Source organism: Jaculus jaculus, chromosome 4 (genome assembly GCF_020740685.1).
Source record: "Jaculus jaculus isolate mJacJac1 chromosome 4, mJacJac1.mat.Y.cur, whole genome shotgun sequence".
In the NCBI taxonomy this organism is placed as follows: domain Eukaryota; kingdom Metazoa; phylum Chordata; class Mammalia; order Rodentia; family Dipodidae; genus Jaculus; species Jaculus jaculus.
Window position 1 is genome coordinate 30578636 of NC_059105.1, and position 20171 is coordinate 30598806.

The 20171-nt window shown below is 36.7% G+C and overlaps 1 protein-coding gene across 19 annotated transcripts in view; it reads right to left on the reverse strand.

The window, feature by feature from the left end:
- The window catches only part of Map2 (microtubule associated protein 2), a 285977-nt gene that overhangs the window by 48747 nt on the left and 217059 nt on the right, over positions 1-20171 (reverse strand). For all 19 annotated transcript variants that reach the window (XM_045147517.1, XM_045147533.1, XM_045147531.1 and 16 more), the window contains 2 exons: positions 6877-6990; positions 4429-4506 (listed from right to left, as the gene is read on the reverse strand). In XM_045147517.1, the coding sequence (XP_045003452.1) occupies positions 4429-4506; positions 6877-6990 (192 nt within the window). The remainder of the gene's footprint in view (positions 1-4428; positions 4507-6876; positions 6991-20171) is intronic.

Sequence of the window (20171 nt, forward strand, 5' to 3'; positions counted from 1 at the left end):
TTAACAGAAACCGTAAGGTCTTTAGTGGAAAAGCTATTTCTTCATAATCATATGTGCTAAGCCATGCCCATCTTCCATCATCAATGCTATATGCCAGGTGCTCTAATTGTCTACTTAGAACATGTGAGGGCATCTATCATTCAGGCTCTAAAGATAAGTCAGACAGTTGTGCATAGGGAGCTCACTAAGTGTCAGTGGCATACAAGGTGTCAAAAGGAATGACATAAGACACTGGATTCTCATTTGTTACGGAATTGGACATGGCAGATGTCCGCTCAATAGAAATGAGATAAATAATTCTAAGTAAATAACAGTTAAAAAAATACACGTGTATTTGAGAGTGGTTTTACAAGAAAAGACATTAGTATATAGTATGTAACAAGGAACTCTAATTTATTTTCATAGTCATAAAGTAAGACATTTAACAAGATAGCTGTGGGGTGGCAGTATAACTGAGCTGTAGGACTTAGATTTAGGTCTGAATTTTAGATAAGCTACTTATGTAAACATAAGCTATAATATCACTGGCAAAACATGTAAGTGAACAGTGCCTATTTCTGTGGGATTCCGGGAGGAATCGGTGACAGAGAGACTTGTGGACATGCCAAGCACAGTGCCTGTCTGACACATGTTAGGTGTACGTCTTCAGTGCTCAGACAAGGTTTTTGTTCTTTGTCTTCATTAGACACCCAAAGTTGGAGTTATGAAATTTATGAAACCTTTTAAAGAATGGAGACAAGTTATGAAGCCTTGAATTCCTTTTGTAAGTTACTTTTGCTGCTCAAGGCAATAATCAAATGCATTCATCCTTTTACTATAAATAGGTATGTCTTGACTCTGTTTCTTGGCACAAAATAATCTATTTTATTCAACAATGTGATACATAAAAAGGATATGATGATTTTTTGTGAACCCTGGCATTTTATGCAGTTGTTTTGCATAACTATAATCCTCAGAATTGAAACTTACCTGGTTTGGTAGAGGAATACATTTCTCTTAGCTTGTTCCCATTCAAGCTCTTTTTATTAAAACATTCAAAAATTTATAGTGGACAAAAGGAAGATTTGCCAGCCAAAACTCAGCCTTAGTTGTCAGACCCCATAGTACAGATAAGGAGTCACCCATCTGAGAATATGAACCTCTTGGGTCATCAATGACTCATCATTTCCTGCAGGGAAGTCTCAGAGCTTCTGTCCCACAGTGTGTGCAGAAAGGAGCTGGCTCCACTTAAAAACATCACTCTTCACCATCTGAGCGCTGTCTCCATTCTTTAAGTTTGTAACTGAAGACCCCGAATTTTACCATCATTGCCACCCCAAAATGTTCCAGAGAGAAACTGATATTGTTATTATATTTTCACATCTATGACACAGGAAAATTCTGCCCTAGAACTCTGGAGCAACCTAACAGGGCGGAAGGATCCTTGTCTCAGGGGATTCTATGGTACTACAGACATCCACATTCTAACAACGGTTACAGATAGGCAAAAAAGAAGAAGGGCGTTAACTGGAAATCATGATAAGTACAGCACTTGATAATGGTACTATGGATTTCTTCTTGAGTATGCCACTTGTTGACTTTTTTTTCCAATCAAAGTCATTTGTAAATGATTTCCAGAATAAGCCAACATCCTGGGAATTATTGATGTTATATGAATTACAATAAATGGTTATTTGTAAGTGATGATGTTTAGCATCACAAGTTCTTTTCACATTTGGTAAAAAAAAAATCCTTAAAATATTTGATAGGTTTTTAAAAGACTTTATCCTCAAAATCACTGAATGATCCAATTTTAATCCCAGACCTTTCTTCCATTTATATGAACAGGTTAGACTGTGGCTATCATGTCCCCTGAAAGCTTCTTCGAGGATGGGTCAAAGAGGAAAAATAATTCTTTTAGACAAAGCAAATATAGGCTACTTTCCAGCAGATTTTCTGTCAGCAGTGCTGGACCAGATCTTTAAAACTAACTGAAGTGAAACTAACTGAGTGAAAACACTTATATTTTATATTTTCACTTGGCAATTATTTTCTGGAAAAACTATGTTTTTAAAAAAATCCTATTATTTGGCATTAATTCTGATGTAGTTTGAAATAAAGGAGAAGTAGCACTTTGTTTGAAACACATTACATATATTTAAGGAGAGAACGTTATCTGGTCCTTAAGTCAATAAGGTAGGGTTTATATAATACAAACATAGATAATTTCATGTATCTAAAAATGATTAGTCTTGTGAAAGGAATGAGTCTTTTTTTGTAATTTAATGTTTTAGAAAGAACCTTAAACATACAAATTAGATTAAAAATACCTTTGAATTAATTACAATGGGAAATGAGTTGGTATTTTCCCTGACTGCAACAATTTGGGGAAAGCATAAAAGTTGAAGAAAGCTAGCACCTGAGGAAGCAAAATGTGAAAGAATTCTCCATTTTATCATTTTCTAACTTTACTGGATGCAGTATGTTTTCTCACAGAAAAAGGTGAACTCTGGCTGAACTCTGAGTTGAAGAGGAGGATCCTACTTCCTTTTCTGCTCCAATTCCCATAGAGATGAAAAAGAATCAATAACTCGATCTCAAGACATTTGGAGTGGGCCAACTCTGTCAAAACCACGGTCCTTTCTGGGTTAAGAGTGTTTTTTTGACACTTGAATGGCTTTAAGTAGGAGCTCATAAATATTGTCAATGACAGGCGAGAAGCACAATTGTCACTTAGAGCTCCCTATTACATTCGGAGTGAAATCCAGGTTCCTGGACAGCTCGCTGCTTCTCTGTCATTTCTTCACTCCTCTTCCTCATTCTCATTCCCTATGAGCCATGGATCCCTGACATATCGAGATCATGGAATCTTGTCCACTTTGGTACCCACATGGGTCCTATGCTTCCTCTGCTTAAATTCTCATTTCTCCCATCTCTGTATAACTAAGAAGTTCTTTCTGGGGCTCAGCTTCCTCTTCCGTCCAATCAAGAAAGGTTTCCCTTGCTGCATTTCTGCCTGGTAGCATTTGTACTTTTCCTGCCTGGTGGTAGTCCAGGTAAAATGATTTGTGAGATTATTTATTGGAATTCTGGCCTTCAGTACATAACATGGTCTTTAAAAATGAAGATTATGTTTGTTTTTATCACAAACTTTTGCCAGAAATTTGTTTCTAGAACATTATAGACATTCAATTAACATGTGTCAGATGCATGATTAAACGTAGGCCAAAAAGAATCTTTTAAAAGTATACAAAAAATTAAAGGAATTATTTAATATAATAGATGGCTCTTATACCCTGATTATGGTCCCCAAATATTTGGTCCTTTTCTTCTTATTATAATTTAGCTTATTTAATATTATATCAGGCATTATTTAGAAGAGGCAAGTCTCAGTTTAACTAAATTCTTGATATAAAATAGGCTTATATATGTGTGACATAAATTATGTTGGAATTAACACTATATAGTTCAGCAACTTAGATTTCTGTATTTCGGAACTCAATATATTAAATGGATCTCACTACAAATTATAAAAGATAATCCTTTCATAATAAATGCTATTTGGTGTTCATCACATAAATAGATCACTAAGGTGACAACGAAAGGAAAAATAAATGAAGAAGAAAATGAATAAAATGGAGTAGTCCTGGTCTTAGAATGTAAAAACTAGAAACAATCCACTCTTGTTCCTCTGACTAGGTCAGCTAGCCTTTGTGTATTCTTCTGAGTTCTCAGAAAGGCTCTGTGGCTGCTGAGTTGTAATTTGGTGCCTTTCATCCCAGATTCTAAGAGGGTATTCTTCAAAGGAGTCCCCCTGTTTCGTCAATGGAAATTGAAAAGCTGACAGGGATTCCACGTGGAGTCTATGCTGAATGTATTCATGGACACAAGCAGGTCTCAGCAGGGAAGAGGCCTTGGTCTGGATGTCTAGTTTGCTTCCCTGAATATATCAGTTTATTCACCAGCTTTTTGATTTATTCATTCATAGTCACTGAGAGTTTCCCATGGGTCAGGCCCTGGGGAAAGTCTTGGCAATATAATGATGATGAAGAAGAAGAAGAAAACAAAAAAAAAGCACAATTCCTGACCCTTCCATAAGGACATGTTGACTCCTTTGATCATGGGGATTACATTTACTGTTTTTGTTCAATCACAAGGATTTGCACTTTGTCTATCAAAATACTAAGTAAATTGTCATTCTGCCATTATTCTAGTGACTTAAATACAATGTTACCTTTTCCTGCATCCGCATAATTTCCCCTTTTATGCTTACTATAGTCTTCTATTTTTGATTTTATGTAGATATGTATTTATGGACTTGGTTTTTCTTTGACAATTAGACAGCTCTAACAGTGGCCCATATTAGCTAGTACTGGGCTCCATGGCTATAGATTGAAGTTTACTATCTACCTTTTTGGAGAAGACAAACCCTGCAAAGCCAGACCTTACCTTCTTCCACTGGGACTGTCTGTTCTGAGGCTGGCGATGGGGGCGGAGAAGGTGGCAGATTAGCGGTCTCCTCAGCTGCTACAGATCAAAACATGGAGAAATGAGACATCATAGTTAATTATTTTAGACACTAGTCCTCCTGTCTGAAAAGAGGCTTCTGTATGAAACTTGGAGGTGAAAACTCAACAGCTATCTGTACTTGATTTGTCATAAACTTGATGCACACACTGTTGATACTTTAAAATGTAAGGTGAATGTGGTGGTTTGAATGTAAAATGTCTTCCATTGCCTCTAGCATTTGTGATTAATCCTCATACTTAGTCCCTGGCTGGAGGCAATTTGGGAAAGTTGTGGGGTCTTCCGGAGATGGAGCCTTGCTTGAGGACTTGTTGCGCTGGGGGTGGACCTTGTGGTAATACAGTCTAGCTCCAAGCCCAGTAGCTATTATGCTACTACTGGGCTATGCTATGCTATTTCCTCTGGTGTTCTATTCAGGCTGCTCCTATGATTTCCCAACCACGATGACACTTCCCCTGGAAACCTCAAGTCAAAATAAACCCTCTCCTTTCATAAGCTACTTCTGGTTGGGTGTTTTGTTGTAGCAATGAGATGGTAACTTCTACAGTAAACATACAATATTTGTTTTAAATCGTATTTTCCATAAATGGATTAAGCACAAAAGCTGAATGTGTCATAAACCTTTGTGTCTACCTGATCTATGACTAATGTGTTTTATTTGGCCTGAAGATATCATACAAACAATTATTCTCAAGCAGCCATTTTAGTTTTATTAGGTTAGTCCAACTAGGGAAAAACAAACAAACAAAAAAAGTCTCGACCTTTCTTTTTGAATACTCCTTTAATGTTACGTGGTCAGATCTGAAAGCACATTGTACCTTGAACATCCAAAGTCATACTATTTAAGCAATAGTTTTAAGGAACATGTGGCCCACTGAGTCTAATATCAAAACCATGTTGTCTATGTATTTCCAGGTAGGAAAAGTGAAGTTGTCTCAACTTCTGGCATGCCCTCGCACAGAGCCCACCCACTCAGGGGAGTGGATTTATCTCTGGCCTGGCCCTGGAATCAGTGTGAAGCAGGGTGGCTAGGAAGGCTTTCAAGAGCTGAGACATCCTCCTAAACACTTACCTTCTTTGTTGCCCTGAGTACAGAAGGAAGGGATTCCAAAAGGAAATATTCCTTAATTAATGTTGATAGCTAAATCTATTCTGCTGAGTATGTGAATTTAAATTTCATAAAGCAGTTAGTAGAGACAACTTTAGGGTGATAGGTGATTGTTTAGTTTCTTGACTCCATGGGGTTCACATTGTACACTTCAAGATTCCAAAGATTTAAAACCAAGTTTTCTTTTATTTCATTGAATAGGTGTGCATGATAAGCTGAAGGTTGAAATTAAGTACTAATTTTTCTATTTTTAAGAAAAAAATAGCACTTAATAATGAAAACACCCAATACTGAAAATTTTGAATATATTGTAAATTACTATGCTGGGAGAGCATAATATTCTCTTTATTTACTTTCAATAGACATTTGCAAGAGAAGTAATAAAAAAATCAAGCATTAAGGATACATTATACTTAAGATAAGAAAATGGATATGGACTGTTCATAGGAATTATATGCCTTCATACAGATTGGGTATAAGTGTCTGAAATATATAGATGTGCTGAACCCAAGGAAGTCTCTGTCTGTCTGCCTATCTCTCATCTATCTATGTATCATTTGAATAATGGATCAATGTGTCCATGTAGGGCAACAGGCCTTAGGCTGAGTGCTGTCATTTCTGAACATGTGACATGACCTCTGTGGCGATGGAGGGCATTTCATTTGTGAGGAAGAGAAAGGATAGGACTGTTGCATCACCCTTGGATGAGTCAAGTCCTTCCTATGTGATACAAGATTACTGATGGCTAACAATGCTCTCGCTATTGGTTTTATGTAGCCATACCTGTAAGAGAAACAGCATCTATGCTTGAAATTTTAGTTCACTTTCTTTCTGTGTGTGGGGGTTATGCATTGTCTGGTAAATAAATCATTAAGGACCACTTAGAGGAACATCTAACAGCAAGCTTATTACCCTAAAGCTTAAAAAAAATCCCTCTGAAAAATAATAGGTTCCTTTAGACCTCAGTGATGGTGATTATAACAGGTAAAGAGGATGGACAAAATGGAATGCACCAGCCAGGTGTCGTGGCACACACCTTTAGTCCCAGCACTCGGGAGGCAAAGGTAGGAGGATTGTCATGAGTTTGAGGCCATCAGGTTAGCCTGGGCTAAGACTGAGACCCTATCTCGAAAAACCAAAAAACAAAACAAAACAAAACAAAAACCCAAAAACCTGAATGCATCTTTTGAACACAGCAGCAGAACCCGTGCTGTGCCCAGGGTCAGCAGATAACTCCCTGAGTTGATGCTTCTGTCATTTACCTAAAGGTCGAGCTGCAGGCTGCTCTTTGTGCTGGGCTTCTTTCTCTTGCTCCCCTTTCAGGACCGCCACAGCTTCAGCGGTTACGACTTGCACTATCCTTGCAGACACCTCCTCTGTAACAAAAGAAAACATACAGGTGAGATGCTCCAACCAGGTAGCAAGGAGAAAAAAAATACCCATATGTAGGGAAATGCCACTTTTCTAGGTAATAGATATTTTAAAGATTGTTAGGCCACATGATCGATATTTACCTTTTTCACACTACAGGTTTCTTTATTAAAAACACATCATTAGGGCTAGAGAGATGGCTTAGCAGTTAAGCACTTGCCTGTGAAGCCAAAGGACCCTGGTTTGAGGCTCGATTCCCCAGGACCCACGTAAGCCAGATGCATAAGGGGGTATATGCGTCTGGAGTTTGTTTACAGTGTCTGGAGGCCCTGGTGCACCCATTGTCTCTATATATCTGCCTCCTTTTCTCTCTGTTGCTCTCAAATAAATACATAAAAATAAAAATAGTTTTAAAAAATGATTCCCCATTTTTTTTTTAAAATCATTAAAGTGATCAGTGGGAGAGAAACTAAAATAGCTATATTTTGGGCCTGAAGTGGTTTTTTTTTTTTTTTTTTGAGCATATCAATGTCAGTTATGTACAAGCTAGTCAGAAAAAGAAAAGAAAAGAAAAGATGCTGCCCATATCAACCAAAAGTAGAAGTAGCCATCTTGCTGTGGTTGTACATGCCTGTTATCCTAGCACTTGGTGAGGCTGGAGAATTATGAGTTACAGGCCAGTCTGGACTACAATGGTAAGTCCTTGTCCCAGAAGATGGAGGAGGAAGAAGATGAAAGAGCAAGAGAAGGAAAAGAAGAGACATGATGTTTCAGATAAGAATATATCTCCAGAAATAAATGCTATAGAACCAAGCTTTTTGATGTAAAACCACTATACACTTGGACGTAAACACATTTATAGTTCTAGTAGACAAAAGGTTAATATATGATGTGGGCTAGAGAGATGGCTTAGCAATTGAGGTGTTTGCCTATGAAGACTGTTCAGATCTCCAAGTCCCATATGATCCTGGCACAGAGATGCAAGTGTGTAGTGTTGCACGTGCATGCAGAGGGACACACGTGTCTGGAGTTTGTTTCCAGTGGCTGAAGGCTCTGGTGCACCCATTCTCTCTCTCTCTCAGTCCCTCCCTCCCTCCCTCCCTATTTCTCTTTCTCTTTCAAAATAAATAATTTTTTTCAAAGTCTATAGAGTGAGAAAAGGTGTAATCAGATTTTGCTTTCATCATTTTAGTCACAGTAAGTGCAACACACCTTGAAAATTTGTTATGACACATGATTGAAATCTGCACACTTGTAGCAGGTTCAGATAGATCTACCTGTTTTTGTCTAGTTAGCTCATCTATATTCCTTCTTTCCTTGCAGAGGGCCTTCCTTATCCCAACTAGCATGATACTGAATATAGTGAAAGCAGGCTTTGGGGGTCAATAAATCTGGTGGGATAGAACTTAACTAAATTGTAAAACCTTGATAACCAGAATGGGTAGATTTAGCTTTATATGTTTAATTTATTGATTTTGTCGGTCACTTGACTACACACATTCTTGAGGGATACATTCTGTGCACTCTTAGAGTGAGGTGATAATAATAGAAGGAGGGATATTTTAAAATACTGCCGTGTTCACTATGTGCCACTCTACTACAGGTGTTTCCTCCTCATCCTAATGAATTATTCATTACTACTGCCCCCATCACACATAACGGGAAATACTGGGTGATTAGCATTACACTGAGGAAAATGAGTGTGCTGTTTCTAAATTTTATTAGCATATTTGTTTGATTTTAGTGTTTTAACAGAAGTAAGTAACATTACCAGTTGCCAAAGTGTTGTGAGGAAGACATTGTTATGTTTGGTATGCTATGCTGTGCTATGCTATGTGGGTGACTTGAGGCCAAGCTTCTGGATGGAGTTTCTATGAACATATCCAAAAATTATGGATCCCAAAGGGCACTTCTAGTGGTAAAGAGATTAAAAAAATGGCCACAGAAAATTAATTTTAAACCCAATTTAGATTTCTAAATCTCTTAATAAATACTATAAACCAGGCATGGTGGCGCACACCTTGAATCCTAGGACTCAGAAGGTAGAAGTAGGAGGATTGCCATGAGTTCAAGGCCTTTCTGAGATTACATAATGAATTCCAGGTCAGCCTGGGCTAGAGCGAGACCCTATCTTTTTTTTTTTAATTTTTATTTTTTTATTTATTTGAGAGTGACAGACAGAGAGAAAGACAGATAGAGGGAGAGAGAGAGAATGGGCGAGCCAGGGCTTCCAGCCTCTGCAAACGAACTCCAGACGCGTGCGCCCCCTTGTGCATCTGGCTAACGTGGGACCTGGGGAACCGAGCCTCGAACCGAGGTCCTTAGGCTTCACAGGCAAGCGCTTAACCGCTAAGCCATCTCTCCAGCCCGCGAGACCCTATCTTAAAAAACCAAAAACCAATCCAAAACAAACCAAAACAACAACGACAAAAAAAAACCCAAACAAACAAACAAACAAAAAACCAAAAAGAAAGAAAAATAAATAAATATTACAAAACAATAACTTCAGGTTTTAAGACTTGTCACACTTACTAATTTTTCAGTGCAAGCCTGTCATTTAAAAATCAACACAGCAAAATAGCTTGTTCTAGCATTCCAATGTTTTATGGGAAATTTGGAGTTATGAAGAAGTGGGGCAAACACAGCAGTAATTGGGGGCATGAAGCATCTTTTGTCTTTTGGGTCCTTTCTGAACCTTTCTATTAGCACATAAGCAAAATCTTCAATCTTTCTATGGCTCTTAAAACACTGTACATGGAAGTGGGCTGGGACATAGTTCTCAGAAACCATTCTATATGAGCATCCACAGTTAAAGGCTCTCCTTTGTCATGCTTACAATTCTGGAAACTTTTCACTGAGCTTTACCCAGACTAGATGCTAACATTTTTTTTTTTCCAAAGGATAGAAATTCATGTGAAAGATTTAGTTCATGAAAATTTCACAATCAGAAATAATTCATAATTGTTACTCTATTTGCTAACTTTCAAAATCCTCAGTTATCTCAATTATATTACTTTTTTAAAAATTTGATGCATTTTAGAACAGTTTGGTTTAAATTGTAGTCTTATATATTTGTACACTTACCAACTTTCCAATTTTCTAAGATACTTTACATGAATTAAGCCATTTTTTTTTTAAGATTGGGAAGAAAGTACAAAGAAACCCTCTCCAAATATCTCTTTGTTAGTATGAACAAATTACAAGAGAGCAAGGCTACATTATATTTCAGCCTTTTTCCATTTAGGACTGTATACAGAATACAATTTTGACAACATTTAGAGTTATTTTGAATGTTTAAGACAGAGGTAAGCTAGCTACATCAAGAATGTACTCATAAAAAGCAGGCTAAAAATTAACTGTGGACATTATACAAGAATGCTTAAAATGGTCCAAACAATGAAAAATGAAGGAAGAACTGAATGATTGTTTTTATTCAGTGTTTCCACGTCCAACCTAAACCAAATGCATTGTATCTTCAGGATCACATTTCAATTGTGAATGGTCATGAAGTTTCTTAAAACGATATTTATTTCAGAAGGACCACTGTAGGAAATTTGATGTTGTTGTTCATTTGTAGTTTGAGATAACATTAGTTTAGAAATATTTTTTTGAGGCTCACAGTTGAATAAGAGCCCATGAATGAGAATGGGTGCATCAGGACCTTCAGCCAGTGCAAATGAACTCCAGATACATGCATCACTCTGCATCTGGCTTTATGTGGGTACTGGGGAACTGAAACCGGGTTGTTAGGTTTTTTCAAGGAAGTGCCTCAACTACTGAGCCTTCAATTCAGCTCTAATTCTGCTTTTTGAAAGGTTTATTTGCCTTTCTCATGAACCTCCAAACTTTTTTATACGTGAACATCTTTTCGTGTAAGTTAGAAATTATCTTAGTTAAGAAGTATAGGTTTATCTTAATTTTTTCTTTTGTGGATGTTGGGATTTCAATGAATAAACTATATATTTTTTTTACATCGCCAGGAGTCAGCAGTTATAGACACTTACTTGCAAAGCCTGGTAGTCCTGTTTTGTATCTCAATCTACCCATGTAAGTCAGTGCCAGATACACAAAAACATTGCATTGCAATAATTATCCTGGAACTAGAATTTGGTTATTAATAATTATGACTTGTTTTGCCATTAGTATAACATGGTAATAAAAGAGTTGCTTTGAGAATATAAAGTTTATTTCACAAAATGGATGAAAAGTATGTAAGAAAATTTTTAATAAAAAGAAGATTTGGAACTAATTGAATAGTAGATATATTTGACTACAAATTATTTGGGTGGAAAACATAAAAAATAACATCTCAGAATCAAATTATTTCATAACTTTTCAAAAAGCTATATGGTAGAATTCCTAAGCAGTTAAATGCATTTTCTTGCAAAGCCTGTCAACTATTGTTCAATTCCCCAGAAGCTATGTAAAACCAGATACATAAAGTGGAGCATTTATTTGGAGTTTGTTTGCAGGGAAATGAGGCCTTGGTGTGCCCATACCCTCTCTCTCTTGCAAATAAAGAAATAAAAATATTTAAAAAATAAAATAAGTTATTGGTTAAATGATTAAGGATATAATCCAGGGAAAATTTTTATATTTATTTATTAATGTGTATGTATGCATGTGTGTGTGTGTGTTTGTGTGTGTGTGTACATGCTACAGTGTGTGTCTAAGGTTGTTGGTTCTTGTCTTCCACCTTGCTTTGACCAAGGGTTTCTAACTGGTTACCATTGTGTTTTCCAGGCCAGCTGGCCTACAAGTTTCCATGAGATTCTCCTATCTCTACCTCTCCTCCCACTAAATGAGTGCTGGGATTACATACATCTACTATAGCACCTGGGCTTTTACATGGGCTCTGGGGAGATGTGAATTCAGGAAATCACACTGGCACAGGTCAACATTCAGAAAAAGAGTATCAATGAAGTTGATATAAATAAATTCTGGAAAGAATAACATTTTTTTCTGGGTATTTTGAAGTATATACTGGAGGTTAGTGGGTAAAAGAAACTTACTGAGACCTGTTTTAATTTATAGAAAGCTACTTGATAACACTTGAAATGTACCACACTAAGCTATTTTTACTTTACCTAATTAATAAATGAAGAAACAACACTAATCCCTTTTACTTCTCACTTAGCCCATATGATTATATAGCTTCCAGCTAGAAGTATGGTCTAAATGATGGATTCAAAACAACTTGTTGCATCCTTTGCATACCACTTTGATCTATCCCAGCATAATACAAATACTTTATATAAGGGTATCTTCTAGTATCAACAAATTGGGGATCAAATTCTATTCCTGCTAGTAGCCATGAGACCTTGGATAAGGACCATCTTTCTAATCTCAAATTTCCCATCTAGAAAGCAGGAAAAAAACTGTTACCTCTGGTGTGCTATGACAATCATATGGTATAATATATCAAATGCTTATGTAAATTATATATGTGATTAGTGAAATGTAGACTTACTTTTTTTTTTTTGAGGATCTCTTTCTAGCCCAGGCTGACCTGGAATTCACTATGCAGTCTGGCCTCAAACTCGTGGTAATCCTCCTACCTCTGACCTCCCAAGGACTGCAATTTACAGGTGTGGTGCCATCATGCCTGGCTTCCATGTTTGTTTGTTTTTGTTTTAGCCATATACTGATTTTATTCTGTAAGTTTTCCCCAATATTTTTTCCTTGTTTGAATGTCTGGTCACTGCCAACGTGTCTGGCTCTTACCTCTTACTATTTAAACTGAAATGGCAACGTTTTCAAGGACCACCTCTTTCTTTACTGCACTAATGAACATTTGTAGCTATTCCAGCCCTTTGTTCTTCTCCATTTAGATGATTCTTAATACACCACTGTTATAACCTTTTGGCTCAGTATTTATTATGGAACATTTTAAACACAGGTTCAGGCTCTCCTTTTATCAGGCATTTTTACTTAGCTTATTGTGTTATATTAATCTATCACTATCATCTGATTGATTAGTAACAAAACCAGTAGTGTTGAAAATCTCTCAACAGCCCTGGAAATTCTTATTTGCCTATGAGAGAGACAAGACATTGTTAGTAGATCAACTGATTTGTCTTTGAATAGGTAGCCTTTGACTTCACATCAGGACCAGCTGTGCTTCCTGGAACATGCAACAGCTTACAAATTAGATTATAAGCACAAGATCCAAGGAAGTTGGCATATGCCTGGGCACATATTTTTTTGGTTTCTTTCAGGTTGCTTAAAGCAAAGTAACATACATTGACAATAAATTCAACCATATGGATAGAAAAGCCAGTAAATGCTTCTGCTTTTAAGAATCATGGTTATAATAATGTCATTTTAAAGGAAATGACAAATAAGTCTACTGTACACTTCAGGAAAAGGGAAAACAAAACAATTTAAGACAGAATGGTCCTGTCAAGAAAAGGTTTTTCTCAGTAGGGTACAAAATGGTTGCTAAGGCAACCAATGCTAATTGCTGCTTCTGAAGGAAACAAGGAAAGCACTGTTGTGTGGTACGAAGAGCTCTGTAAAATAAATACCCTACAAAACTTCACAAAAAAAGCAAGAAAGAAGAAAAGTTCCTTGCTTCTATTCCTTGTCTAATTTGGAGAGTAAATGGCTTTCCTAAAACTATTTCTTCTAATCACAGGCCATGAAAGAAATTAAAAGAGCAGATTTCTATGGTTTTTTTTTTTTTTTGATCGTTTGTTTATTTCTCCAGCACTTTTCCAGTAATTAAAGAGGCCAGAGTATTCCACCAGCATATTCAGACTCATTGATCTCACAGGGTGGAGTGGCCAACACTGCCACTACACTTGTTTGTCTATCACCCTTCTGAAAATTTCTTCTAAAGATTTAGTGACTAAAACAAGGACTCACGTAGTTTACAGAGGAACATGCATTGAAGGTAAAGTTAACCCGTGGTGATATACGCATTTAAGAAATGGAATCATGGTTGTATAATATCAGTTCTGGTGCATGATTAAATTTAAGGAATTTATTTTGTACCTTCTGTAACAAGGGAGCTTTGCCTAGTCATGGGCAAATACTAAGATATGGTGTTTCTACACAAATTGTTGTTGAAGGCCAGGGTAATCTTGTTGAAGAACATGTTTTGGTTTTGTTCATTCAGATTTTCTCATGGTAACTATAGAATGTTGGCTATTTTTTTTCTAAAGGTCACTTACAACCCTTTTCTGAAATTCATTTCTAAATTAGAGTGTTAAGAGTGGTGTCTACATGTTTGTAGGAAAAAGTTCTTTATCTCTCTTATTTGTTCCAACCTCAACCTGTGTGTTCAAATATACTATCTTGCTTAGATTACACCTTAACACACTCAAAGTCTTTAATGATTTTACTGAATTGGCCTAACTTTCAAAACTGGTTAGAGGAAAAGTTTTAGCAAACAGTAAAAGCATATTACAGCTTATGGGTGCTATATTATGGGGTCAAAGTATTTAGAAAAACAAAGATCAGAAATAGTACGCATAGGGAAATTTTGTTTCTAAATGCTATAGCTCAGATGGAAATACAGAAAACACAATTAAAGTAGAAGAAATATAGTAAAAGTGAATATAGTCTCCATTTAGCTATTTATTTACATGTTCTACTTCAAGGTTTTAGGGGTTTCCATCTAGTAATATTTATATATTTATGTTGTTTGTAGCCCATATATTAAGCACTCTAATAATGCCAGGTTATAATATTTTACTGATCTAGATTATTTGGAAAAAAATAAATTTCATGAATAATTTACTCCTTAAGTTTGTAAGCACCTTTTGTAATAACAAATTAAGTATAGTCATGGAGGTACTTGGAGAACTTGTAATTCTTTGAATTTTGAAATGCTCTGATTTATTTTATCTTGTGAAAATCAAAACAAGTGTATTACTCTTTGCAGAACTGTAGAAAACTGTACTGTCTTCTCAGAAAATTAAGGCTTGAAGCAGACCATCTGACAAAGGGATATAGCATGATAAATCATTATAAACATCAATGAGAAGACAAAATACTGACAAAGCAATGAAACTGTGACTAAATCTACCATTAGAAAGAATGCCTGTAGAATACATAAAACACAATGTGTGTGTATGTGTGGACGTATATATGTAGATATCAGTACTCATAAAAGTGAGTTGCTCCCTGCCCCTAAAGTTTCATGTGTATTTGGATAACTCTAAAGCACTTCAGTATCAGTAGTGAGGCATTTTTTAATGAAAAAAAAATGTTTCTGTAGCTATAAAACAGAAGTGCTAAATGACAAAGCTTCACAATATAATTTTCAAGTAGGACAATAAAAATAAATTCCAGTATTATTTTGATATCCTTGTTATAGTAAAAAAGGAAAGATCATGATGAACTTAAAAAATTTCTTTCTGCCAAAAATATCCTAGAAAGAAGATAATTATTTTTTTGTTCTAAATTGATGAATATATCTCATGGGTAATACTATTAACTAAATTTCTCTTCAATCATACTATATATAAGGTTCATTATATAAGATAAATAAGAAACAAGTTAATAGTAACTTTAAAGTTATTTTAATGAAAATATAAATAACATCAAGTTTCTTCTTAAACTATCATTAAAAAGCCATATATGGTAGCACATGTATATAATGTAACACTTGGGTGGTAGTGGCTGGAGGATCAAGAGGTTGAAGACAGCTTCAGCTTCACAGTGATTTGGAGGATAGCCTTAGCTACATGAAACTTTATTTCAAAAACAAGAACATTTCTGAGACCTGCTGTATAAATACAAATTTACATGGATGATTTAACTTCAGTATTGTTTCCTTATTTCAATTTCTATTAAGTGATTTCACCTCTGCATATGGGTCCAGCAGGAAAGAGATGTGCATAGCTTCTGATGGAGTGGTAGCCACAAACATGCCAGAACACGATGCTTCTGGGCAAGCGGGTGTAGGGAAAGGCAACTTGGTATTGAGATGGGGGAAGGCAGGCAATCACGCATATAATATTGTGACTACTGACAACTGGAAGAAAACCAAGTAATGGGAATGAGGAAGCAGATGGAAAGTACTCAAGACATGTTTTGTTTACTTCCTACTTTTGCTTAGGGCTGGTGTCAGATGGGCAGATTTTATTGTGGCCACACTGTACTCTGTTTGTAAATACTGACAGCTCCGTTTGGCACGAGAAGCATTGTCCTATGGAAGAGATACACGCGTCCTCCTGAAGATATGAAGACTATGTTTCCTTCAGAGGTTTTGGAACTTCCATAGAAAACTATGTAAATGGCATTATTTGAAAAACCCGGGCTCTCACACACTGAGTTCAGTGTTTCTCTCAGATTATTACTCACAGTGTGACATCAACTATGTTGCATCATTATGTCTATGTGATTTACCTTCTCAAAAATCATACATAGACGCTCTGTCTCCACATTAATTAAAATATTTACATCTGTGACAAAAAGTAAGTATACCATGTACCAAAAGAAAGAGAAAGATGAGAAAGATGAATAAAACACAGCTGCTACTTCAACACATTTCCACTTTGGAGATAAAGTTAACAAGTCATCTTACTAAATGTTCACTTGGATCAATGCTCCCAGCAAGATGAGAACATGGTACTTGTGGGTATTGAGAAAAGCCTCATCAGAGAAAGAGCTCATAGCTCCTCCCTATCTTTCTGGGAACTCCACTAGGAGGCTCTCACCCTGCAAATATATTTCCCCACCATCGCTTGTTGCACAATACTTCCCTTGAATGAAACCACCACAGATTGGCTAGGTGGCATGTAACTGTCTGTGTTGCCAAAAATAAGACTTTTGGTTCACTCAGAGAACATACTATTCAGCTTAGAGATGCACATGAAAGAATGGGACACTCATGTCCCAGCCCAACCTTGATGTGAGTTTCCAAATAGGAAATAAGAACTGAAAACCCCATCTACTTTTCAGGTTGTTTCAACAGAATCACCTCTATTATAGAAATTGCAATCTTGATCCCTCTACATCTACTGGTATCTAATGCCTTCAGAAACTTTGAATATTCTTGCAATAACTTTTAAGTCCAGACATTTAACTTTCATATCATTAATCTAATAACCACCTAGCATTTGCATATTTGGTGAAAGCTGTATGAGAGCATGGGACACAGGCTTTCTTTGCTCAGCAGCTTGGCTGGGGCTAAGTTGTATTTTTCATAAGCATAGCTGAATGGTGACTCACTGGGTGATATTTGCTGCATCGTGAGTGGGCAGCACATGGTTCAGTCTTTTCCCCCAGGACGCACAATGCCTGATCTGACATGGATGAAGCCACCAGAGCTGCAAGGCAGCACCAGTCGTTCTGCTCATCTGCTCCTGATATGAATTTCTAGACTCCCCTGAGAGCTAGAGCACATGTTCCCAGTGATGTGCTAAGAACAGTGAAGCACGAGCAAATAGGACAAATAGAAAAAGGCTCCAAATGCTGAGCAGAAAAGACCCAGTGCATCAGAGTAGCTTGGAAAGAAAAGAGAGAGCAGTGATGAATGCTAGGTTCTCCCCACCTCCCAACTAACCCAAACCCAAGGTGCAGCCTCAAGAAGACACTTGGCATCCAATGGCAAATATTGTTTTGACATAGCCTAGCAATACTGTTAAACATAAACTAGCAATACTGTTTTTTCTTCAAATAACTTATTATTGCTTAATAAGAAGTACAGTCTCAAAATATTTGAACAATTTATTTCTTTAAAATTGTAATCACATTTCCCCCATCTTTTTCTATTTATGAAAGAATAGAAATTTGAGGGACAAATAAAGGTCTTGCATTATATTGGTGAAAACAAAGACTTTAACAGTCTAGAAGTAAGTCTCAGATGACTCACTTCCATTCCTGAAGATTTTTGCCTGTTCATCTTAAAACAATTTATGAATTGCTCAAAATTTTTCTCTGAATGGAGGATTGGTTAAGCCTCAACACTGGAAAATATTGATAGAAAAATATGACAAATCATAACATCAATTTGAGGAGGAAAACAAATATAGGAAGATCTTGAAAAAATCAAGAATCAAGGACAAGCTATATTTTATTTACATTTAACCAACACAGACTATGTTCTTTTAAACAAATATGTCATAATTGTTCTTAGCACAATTCTTTTGTGTTGAAAATAACACACAATCATTTTTGCAATTCTCAATCTGCCAGTCTGATAGAATATTTTTAAAGCAGCACTTCTGATATGATTCTGTAATTTAGCACAAAGTGGGATACACAAGAGATCTCCTGTCACAAGAGGCATTTTCCTCAAGAACATATATGGAAGTAAGGGTGTGTGAAAATTAATCATAACTTTAAAATATAAGATGTTAGAGCTCTGCTCTTCACAACTTGAAGAGTTCTACAGAACTACAGGCAATTAAAATTCTAGGAAATAAAATCATACTTCAATTTGTTGAGTCATTGGGTTTAACTGAAAGTCTTGATAAACCAAGTTTCTTCATAATTTGATTCAGAACTTCTGGCTTGAGATAATGTCATCCCACTTTGATTAATAAGCAAAAATGGATTTTTATGAGGTAAGCTACCATATGACCATATATTTAACAAAAATTTTTATTCAGCACCCATCCTTGCCTCTACGTTGAAAACATGGAATTCTCTAGCTGGTTTTACCTGCTATGTATGTCCATACCTTCCCAAAAGGAAGAGCTACCATTCTTCATGACAGTTTCCATGGAAGTTGACCCTGATAGGATCCGATTCCTCTCAGGCATCAGCACACCACAAACCACAAATAACATAGCACATGCTAGGACCCACCACCTGCTTCCACTGGCAGAAATACCACACAGGATAAAGCAAACCTGATAAATACAAACCTCTTGGAATTTCCTTTAGAAGAAAAAAGAAAAACTGATCCTTTTCTCTCTCACTCTTCCTAGCTCAGATGCCTAACCTTCATGAGGAAAACAGTGAAAAGATTCCAGTTTCTCTCCTCATTCGTTGGTGCTGCCAGGCCAGATGCTTTGCAGTGAGGCAGTGTGATTTTCTGCAGAGCCACCCTTGAATGCTAAATAACTGCTCTGCACACGCCTCTCTCTGCGGAGCTCAGGGAAATGGCAGCCCGAGCAATGAGTGGTTGGCATGGCAACAAGGAGAAGAAAATCTGCAACCTCTTGTATTGTTGGGCCAGCTTGTTTATGGGCGTCAGGGGTCCGTTCGGATGGCTTTAGTCATTTTGCCAGGGAAATAGCTCTGCACTCTTAGGCTCTGCGTAAACTAATGCAGTGTTATATACAATTGGTCATGTTTTATAGGGAATGCTGACTCTCTTAAGTATTTCGAAAGAAAGACAGGGGAGAATAGGAGACTAATAAAAGGCAGCTTTCAATTTTGTAAGGTTGAAAAAGCAAGAAAATTGCTTAAAGAACACTCTGCATTTTACATGTCAGAGGAGCCAACCTGTTTCCCCATCATGTGCTTTCAGGCATCAATCTTTTTTTTTTAAATTTTTATTAGCATTTTCCATAATTATAAAAAAAAATATCCCTTGGAAATTCCCTCCCTCCCCCCCACCACTTTACCCTTTGAAATTCCATTATCCATCATATTACCTCCCCATCTCAATCATTGTACTTACATATATACAATATCAACCTATTAAGGCATCAATCTTTTACTCGTAGCTACAATAAATCTCTATGTCTGATTCTATCTGTCAGCCACTGTTGAGTCATATGGATGTTCAAGTGCAGGGCAAGGCTATGGGACACCCAGGCACCTCTACTATTCACTGTTGATACCTGGCAGCTCACTTCTCTGGAGCAGGGAGCAAACATGGAGGACATGCATGCATAGAAATATTGAAAAAAAAAAAAAGGATCATGAGACATTACTGGTGGCAAGTTGAAGAAATGCCCTGCAGTCTTTTTACCTATTCTAGCAGCTGAAAGAAACATTCTTTATTCTGTTGCTTGTTTTCTCACTAGTGTTGAATGCTTGGTGCCTAGGACAGTCAAAATCACCAAAGTCTGATTTTAAATGCCTGGATGTTTTGGTGTCTATAAAAACCTGCCTCCTTTCTTTTCCCATTTAGGAAGGAAACTGGGAATCATGTTATGACTTTACGCTATGCTCCAAGATGCATGACTGTGAGAGCTCTGAGTCTTCTTTCTCTGTGACAGCTAACTGCTACCAGTGGCTACGTGAGCTTGTCAGAGGAAAGAACATTTAGAAGAGCAAG